Source organism: Pundamilia nyererei, unplaced genomic scaffold, assembly GCF_000239375.1.
Source record: "Pundamilia nyererei isolate P.nyererei 1_Seehausen unplaced genomic scaffold, PunNye1.0 scaffold00171, whole genome shotgun sequence".
Taxonomy (NCBI): domain Eukaryota; kingdom Metazoa; phylum Chordata; class Actinopteri; order Cichliformes; family Cichlidae; genus Pundamilia; species Pundamilia nyererei.
Genome location: NW_005187572.1, coordinates 1,306,760 through 1,314,966, shown reverse-complemented (window position 1 = coordinate 1,314,966; position 8,207 = coordinate 1,306,760). Strand labels below are relative to the sequence as shown.

Here is an 8,207-nt window from a genome sequence, read left to right as displayed (position 1 = left end):
AAGTTAAATATTTCAAGTCTAATTTGTTGTTTTGATATTTCTGGCTTTTGGTTTACAAAATACAAATTAGTAAAAGTTTAATTTAATTTCAAGTTTGTTGTAAGTTACTCAAATTTGAATTGCCACCAGGTTGAAGACACCGAGTGTATGATCACGTCCATTTTTACCACCATTTCCTCCACTGATTTTGGGTGGTGGTGATAGTTGGTCCACTGTGTTTTATAAAGGCCAAAGTCAGATTTTAGAGTATTTCACCAACTGCTGACAAGCTGTATGGAGGTGCCAATTTCTTTTTCCAGTAGAAATAATTACCTGCCATTATTAATTGCGGTGCCAAACTTACTAGCAGATGGATTGCTGGCCATATTATAACTCTCCTTGAATAGCCATGGGTATTACAGTAGATGGGGTGTTGTCAAGAGGAAGATACAAAAGACTGCACTCACACTTTTTTTAACCCTTATTTAACCAGGAAGTGGACATCTTAAAGAAATACAGAAATACATTTCTGTATTGTAAAGCCTTATTTGATTATGCTTAAGAAAAATGGATGGATGGATGTATGGATGGATGTATGGATGGATGGATGGATGGATGGATGGATGGATGGATGGATGGATGGATATTTCACTTTATCCATAGTGAGTATATAGTTTAAGATAATAAAGTTGACCTTTTACTAACAAGAGTGTCTCTTTTATCTTTGTTATGTAGCTGTCAAGGTTTCTATTTGAGGGCCGGGAGATCAAGCTGATGATGACATGTGCTGCATTCATCACTATGAACCCAGGCTATGCTGGAAGAACAGAATTACCCGACAACCTTAAAGCTCTCTTTAGACCAATAGCAATGATGGTTCCAAACTATGCTCTTATTGCAGAGGTAACTTCCAGTTTGTGTGTTTATGTGTCTTATTCTAAATTCTCTGATATTTCTCCACAGAATAAGCTATCATTTTCCCTCTTTTATTGACTTAAGCTCAGCTGCATTTGTTTCTCTGTTCTCCCTCCAGGTGATTTTGTACTCAGAAGGATTTGAGTCTAGTAAAACCCTCGCAAGGAAGATGACCCAGATGTACAAGCTGTGCTCAGAGCAACTGTCCCAGCAGGACCACTATGACTTTGGGATGAGAGCTGTCAAATCTGTCCTGGTCATGGCAGGGTCAGAGCATTACACGGACACATATGCACTGAATAATCAGGGCAGACAACCATCTTCTCTGAAATGTCTTTCTGTGACTGCTGTGATTTTAAATAGTCTCACACACATATACATGGATATGTTTAGCATTTACCATTTTGTGTATTCTGAAGCTACATGTACATTATGTTTACTGTGACATGTTTCACATTTTAAGTAGATAATTTGCTTTTCAAGACAAAGTGCTGCTGTCCACAATAAGACCAGTGAAACTGGTGATACTGGTGATTACTCAGATTAGAGGCTAAGAGCTTAGGATCAGAATCAGACTTTATTTATCCCCAAGGGGCAATTAAGAGCTCCCAGCACTTCCTCATTTAAACTCTAGTTCCTCTCTGAAAAAAATAATTTACATTTATTTTATTTATTTGATGCTTGTCATAACGAAGTGTTTGAAACACATGAAGAGACAAAGAAATGACACATTTTTGTAATTACAACTATTTAAATGAACTATTTTAGAAGAGATGCTCATACTGGTTCTTTAACCATGCAGGTTTCCTTTTATATTTTATCAATTTTTTGTGAATATGACCAATATGAAGATAAAAGACAGATTTTAGGATGCCCATTACTAACACATAACTATTTTCATTGTATAGCAATTATTTGAAATCCTGGAGTGACTCTGCAATATTAAATTTAAAAAAATGTTTAGGTCACAAAGAAATCCATATAATTTTTAATGTTTGCTCATAGGTCACTGAAGAGAGAGAACCCTCACCTTAGTGAGGATGTGGTTCTAATTAGAGCACTGAGAGACTCCAACCTGCCAAAGTTCCTCACTGATGATGCCGTGCTGTTTGGGTAAGTCTATCTGACATTGTAAGGGACTGTTTCTTGCTCTGCAGCATAGGGATTTATACATTTGGCTGCGAAAGATCCTTATTACAACCCTGGGCGCAGACACAAATCCTTTTGGGGTTGTGTCCTCTGCCAAATTAAACATGTGGAGCTACCCACCGTGGTGAATAAGGGAGCAATAACTGAAGTAGCTTTGTTATTTCTTGTTAAACTGCACAATAACAGTAAGAACATTAAGTTCTAAAAGTAAGAGTTTGTATGGTGCCTCTTCTTTCTTTTTTTATATATATATCTGTATGTTTATGTTCATGGCAATCTTCCATTCCTTTCCAGTGGTATCCTGTCAGACCTGTTTCCTGGTGTTTGTATCCCTGAACATGACTATGGTGTGCTACACTCAACCATTGTGGAGTCTCTGGTTAAGCGAAACCTTCAACCGTTGGATAGCATGACTAAGAAGGTAGAGTTCAAGTGGAAAATATTCCAAGACAGACACTTCAGCTCAGTTAACCTGTTAGCAGTCGGACGTACCGCCCACGGTACATTGGATGGTTTAGGGGACTAATTGGACTGCTAAGGGGTTAATTCCAGCTGCAGACGTAAATCTTTTTAAAAGATCAGAAATATTTTGAGTATTTAAAAAGCCTGTTCCTCTTATCTTCCTATTAGGTGATCCAGCTTTATGAGACCATGTTAGTTCGCCATGGAGTTATGTTGGTTGGACCAAGTGGTGGAGGTAAGACCACTGTCTACACCATCCTGGCAGACACTCTGGAGACCCTTCATCTCAAAGGACACCAGGCTGTCAACCCCTTCTATCAGCCTGTCAAGACCTATGTGCTCAATCCAAAATCTGTCTCAATGGGAGAGCTCTATGGAGAGGTACAGCACACAGGAGAATAAATCTGACATCAGCAGTATTTCCTTTTCTCTCACTGCAATTATTTATTTAACTTTTGTGTCAACCTCTCAGATTAATACTTTGACATTGGAGTGGCGTGATGGACTGATGGCACTGAGTGTCCGTGACGCAGTCAGTGACACTAGTGATGACCACAAGTGGGTTATCTGTGATGGACCAGTTGATGCCCTTTGGATCGAGAACATGAACACTGTATTGGATGACAACAAGATGCTCTGTTTGGCCAACAGCGAGCGAATCAAACTTACTCCATCCATACACATGGTGTTTGAGGTTAGAGCCAAACAGAGTGAAAGTGGAACTGGATCATTTTTGTTGACAGTAAATTGGATTATAAATTAATTTGCAGGGTCTTAAACATGAGCTCAAGAATAAACATTTAATGCTTTACTAAGAATATGAAGCTGGATTATAATGGACTCTCTTATAATAGGAGCTTGTAAATCTTAAGTCGTCTTCATAATGTGTATTTGCAGGTTCAGGACTTGGCTGTGGCATCTCCAGCCACAGTAAGTCGCTGTGGAATGGTTTATGTTGATCCTGATGAGCTCAAGTGGATGCCCTACGTGCAGACATGGATTACTGGGCTAGGGGACAGGGTATGTGCATGTTATATCTCCAAATTCTAGATTTCTCTTATATTATACAGATAGGATCTTAAGTATTTTGACAGCTGCTCCTTTGCTTCTCCATGGAACTGCGCAGCCTCCTTTATGGGATTTTTAGACAAAATCCATTCTGTTCTTCCTGTCCTTCAGTGTAACCAGGTGTTGCACCTTGTTGTAAACCCTCTGGACTTATACTGATATGAAGATATCTCTTGATTGCTGACTACTGCAGTCATATAGCCATTATAACTAGTAACAGATGCAACATATTGTATATAAAGTTAGATCACCTAAAACTAATTCCCTGTGGAGAAATGCATTTAAATTTAAATGTATTTTTATTTTTTACCCCTATAGGTTAATTTTTACATTGTAGTCAAATTGTTGTTTTTTTGCAGTGCATAGTTCTTCCCTCTTGATGTCAGTCCTACCTCTGGGCATTAAGAAGACTATTACTAGGGAGTCTAAGCCAAACTAGCAAGGTTACTTTATAAATTGTGTAGATAATGTAAATGCATGACTCTGCATACACTTAATATCCTGCTACAAGCTTCTCTGTAAACCTCATTTAACTTTCTCCTGTCTCTCCAGCTTCCAGACCCAGTGGGTGCATACCTGATGGAGATGTTCAAGCAGTACGTGGAGAAAGGTCTACAATTTGCGTCCAAGCATTGTGTCCAAGCAATTCGCCAAGTGGACATCAGTAAAGTCAGCACTCTGTGCTCCTTGCTGGAGGCTCTTCTGCTGGGTAACGGAGGACCAGACCTCAAGATGGTACATTTAACACAAAATGTAGCTGTCATGTTTAGTCCTTTTTTTGTAGGATGCATCAAAAGAATCAGTCATTTAGTTCAAACAACAATTTTGCAAACTTGACAATGAAATAAAAAAAGTTACTTTTTTTCCACAAAGGAAAAGCAAAAAATGTACAGGCAGCAACTTTGGTTAAACCAGCAATGCGTTAAAGATGAGAGTGTGCTACTTCTGTTCGACAAGACAAAGCCATAAGTTATATACATGCTTCTTGTAGAATTATTGACTTACTCACCCATGTTCTTACTTATTGATATGTCTTCTTTTTGTGGTGGCAGAATCCCAAGCACCTTGATGGTGTACTATGTCAGACCTTCATATTTTGTTATCTATGGGCCATAGGTGGCAATCTGACTAGTTCTTACTGGGATGCTTTTGATACCTTCATCAGAGAGCAATTTGAAGGCAACAAAAATGCAAAGGTATGCAGCTGTGACCACCACACCTACAGAAATTGATGAGCTGTGAGGATAATGCAATCTAAATTATTTATTTATTATAGAACAAAACTGGGCAGTTTATTCAAATCGGTCAAAATTCATACACTTGTATTCAATGTATATAAAGTGGAATAATTTAAGCTGTTCACAGAGTGCCGTATCAAACTATGTTAATGGAGCATTGACTGGAAGGAAAAGTGTATTAAGAATTCCAGATGTGAAACCGTAATTTGAACTTAACACACATAGGCACTCACATCCACACAAAGAATTGTACAAAGCAACACTTCACCAAAACTGCTGTTACCAAAGCTATTAAACAATGTGAGTGAAACTGAACATTAATGATTTAATGTTCTTTCTAGCTAATGGCATTTGGGCTGATACTTAATAAGACACCTAATAATTTTGTAGTAAGTTTTTTACATTTGTGTGTTTTGTAGCTCCCGACGTGTGGTACCTTGTGGAGTGTCTACATGAATTTTAATCACAGGGATCTGCAGTTATGGACAGCTATAATCCCTTCATTTAAATATAATAGGGAACAACCTTTTTTTGAGATGCTGGTTCCCACTACAGACACTGTTCGCTATGGATATCTGATGGAGAAACTGCTATCCGTGCGCCGTTCTGTACTCTTCACTGGTGACACGGGAGTGGGAAAGGTAAAGAATCTTAGAACAGATAATAAACGGATGACAAAGGGTACATTTTATAAATCCAAAGCTTTTCTGATATTAAATGGTAAAATGGTAAATGGTCTGTATTTGTATAGCGCTTTTACTTGGTCCTAAGGACCCCAAAGCGCTTTACACTATACACAATCATCCACCCATTCACACACACATTCACACACTGGTGATGGCAAGCTACAGTGTAGCCACAGCCGCCCTGGGGCGCACTGACAGAGGCGCCCCAGGGCATACTTGATGAAGCAAAAAGAACAGCTGAAAAAAAGCACATACGTCTAGGATACTTCAGACTCCTTTTTGCACTTCATAAACAAAGACCCACTGCATGTGTTGCAGATGCCTTGCTACAGCCACACTTAGCTTTGGACAGAACGCTGCACATACATGTCATATTTTGTTGAGATTTGGTTCTGTGTGATTTGTGGAACAAACATTCCCATGCTTTTGTCATGACATATGTAGAAGGTTAATTGTATATATTAGTGCCACTGTTTATTTCATTCACCTGAATGACTGTGTGTACTGATGGATCTGGCAGTTTCCACTAAATTACTTATTATGATGGTGACGTATTAATAAAATGCTGAGGAGTTTTAGAGGGGAAATAGCACGAGTCTGCAGCAATGCTTAGTTATAGTTTCATATCCAAAATATCCATGGTGCTAAAGCAAAGGTAATATTTTGGTGTTGCAATTTAGAAAGGAATGCAGATATCAAAATTTATATGTGAAAGTAATTGATGAACATGTTCTTGCAGACTGTGGTGGCCCGGGGCCTTCTTAACAGGATCCAGGAAAGTGCAGGATATCTTCCTGTCTTCATCAACTTCTCTGCTCAGACCTCCTCTGCCCGTACACAGGAGATCATTGAGTCCAAACTGGAGAAAAAGAGAAAGAACATTTTAGGTAAAAGAGCAAGTTTGGCAATGACAACATAAAAGCAAACCCAAGAACCATACATGTTGTGTCAGACTGTCATATGCATTTGTTACAATTGTTTGCACCATCTGGACAGCAATGTAGCTGAAAGGAAATCCTTTGAGAAACTCCAACTGATGAAGTTTTTCAGACAAAAGCTACCATCTTATTGTTTGAATTATAGGTCCATGCTTGTCAATGACATGTCTTCAGGGTCTAACTTACAGATAACACATTAAGAGGCCTTTCTTCAGCACATTCCCAAATTGTTCTGGAGCTGCTTAACACAACCATAGAGTCGCTTCCTTTCCATTAGTTTAACAGTTGCTTCCACTATTCATCTACACATCTACTGCCTGGCCATTCATCCAATAGTGCTTACACATTTACTTTTTTCTTCTTGAATATTTATTATTTTTCTCTCCATGTAGGTCCTCCAGGAAACAAGAAGTTGGTGGTCTTTGTGGATGACTTGAATATGCCTAAGCTGGACAGTTATGGATCTCAGCCTCCTATAGAACTCCTGCGTCAGTTCCAGGACTTTTCTGGGTTTTATGACAGAAACAAGTTCTTCTGGAAGGAGATCCAGGTATGCAAATAAGATGAGCTACACTGTAATGAGACATTAAAATATAAATGTGCGTGTGCATATGTGAGACTATGGTTGCAGTTGAGGTTATCTATTTTAGACTTTTCCAAGCAGTTTAAAAACAAAACCACAAGAAGGAGCATTTTCAAATTTTCAGATTTTAGAAAGATTATGGGGCATGTTTCCTATAAGTACAAGCACGTATCTAAAACAAGGGTAGGACAGTTCCACTAGCACAGCTGTTCTAGACTAGCTATAAGTTAATTGCTCATAAGTCTTAACCTTTTGTTTTTAGTGTCTGTACATTCTACATTCCCATAAATATTGCCTACAAGTAAAGACAAAATCATTCTAGTCTGAACTACTGTGGATGTTTTCCCCGTGTTCAGTTTTTGAGCACAGTTAAAAACCTCATTTGTTCTGTTTGGTGTTTTTAATGAATACTAAATCCTTTGATGTAGGAAACCCAGTCATCTTGTGGGCTATTTGTTAGCTTTTTTACTCGCCATTTATAGAATGAGAATCAGAATCAGAATGTCTTTAGATTTGATTAGATTAGATGAAACTTTATTAATCCCTCGGGTGGGTTCCTCCGGGAAATTCAGTTTCCAGTAGCAAAGCACCGAAAGAAGTTGCATGTTACAGATACATTAAGGGGAATGAGAGTAAGGATATAAGCATAAATAAACCATATATACACATATACACATGTATAGATACAGAATATACAATATGGATAAATAGGATTGCTCATTTGAGTGAGTATTTATTGTCATCGTCGCAGGTACAACGAAATTAAAAGTGGTCTCTGATCAGTGCATCATCCATAGAATGTTTACTACCTTAACTTGTGCTATACAAACACACATATACACACAGGCACAACTGATTTTAGAACATTTCTGTACTGTCCTTAAATGCCCCAAACAAGGATCCCCTCTTCTTAAATGGAACATTTTATTGTCAATGGTGACATGTCAGGAAAAAGTAACATACTAGCGTTTTATCAGCTGTTTAGTAGTCCCTTTATTCTGTCTTTTTCTTCTCAGGAAATGACCATTACAGCAGCATGTGCTCCTCCAGGAGGGGGGCGAAATCCTGTGTCCCCCAGATTTATTCGCCACTTCAGCATGTTGTGCCTGCCAACACCCTCGGACACCAGCCTCAAACAGATCTTCAAAGTCAGGAGTCCTCCAAAATACTGACACACACACACACACAC

General features: G+C 38.5%; 1 protein-coding gene across 1 annotated transcript in view; it reads left to right on the top strand.

Annotated features, from left to right (window-relative positions):
• Positions 1 to 8,207, top strand: part of dnah6 (dynein, axonemal, heavy chain 6) — a 57,642-nt gene that overhangs the window by 22,279 nt on the left and 27,156 nt on the right. The window contains exons 32-44 of the mRNA XM_013914100.1: positions 715 to 882; positions 1,013 to 1,161; positions 1,900 to 2,007; positions 2,338 to 2,464; positions 2,674 to 2,886; positions 2,978 to 3,199; positions 3,403 to 3,525; positions 4,126 to 4,308; positions 4,626 to 4,769; positions 5,231 to 5,452; positions 6,237 to 6,384; positions 6,828 to 6,985; positions 8,035 to 8,166. Coding sequence (XP_013769554.1) covers positions 715 to 882; positions 1,013 to 1,161; positions 1,900 to 2,007; positions 2,338 to 2,464; positions 2,674 to 2,886; positions 2,978 to 3,199; positions 3,403 to 3,525; positions 4,126 to 4,308; positions 4,626 to 4,769; positions 5,231 to 5,452; positions 6,237 to 6,384; positions 6,828 to 6,985; positions 8,035 to 8,166 — 2,097 coding nt within the window. The remainder of the gene's footprint in view (positions 1 to 714; positions 883 to 1,012; positions 1,162 to 1,899; positions 2,008 to 2,337; positions 2,465 to 2,673; positions 2,887 to 2,977; positions 3,200 to 3,402; positions 3,526 to 4,125; positions 4,309 to 4,625; positions 4,770 to 5,230; positions 5,453 to 6,236; positions 6,385 to 6,827; positions 6,986 to 8,034; positions 8,167 to 8,207) is intronic.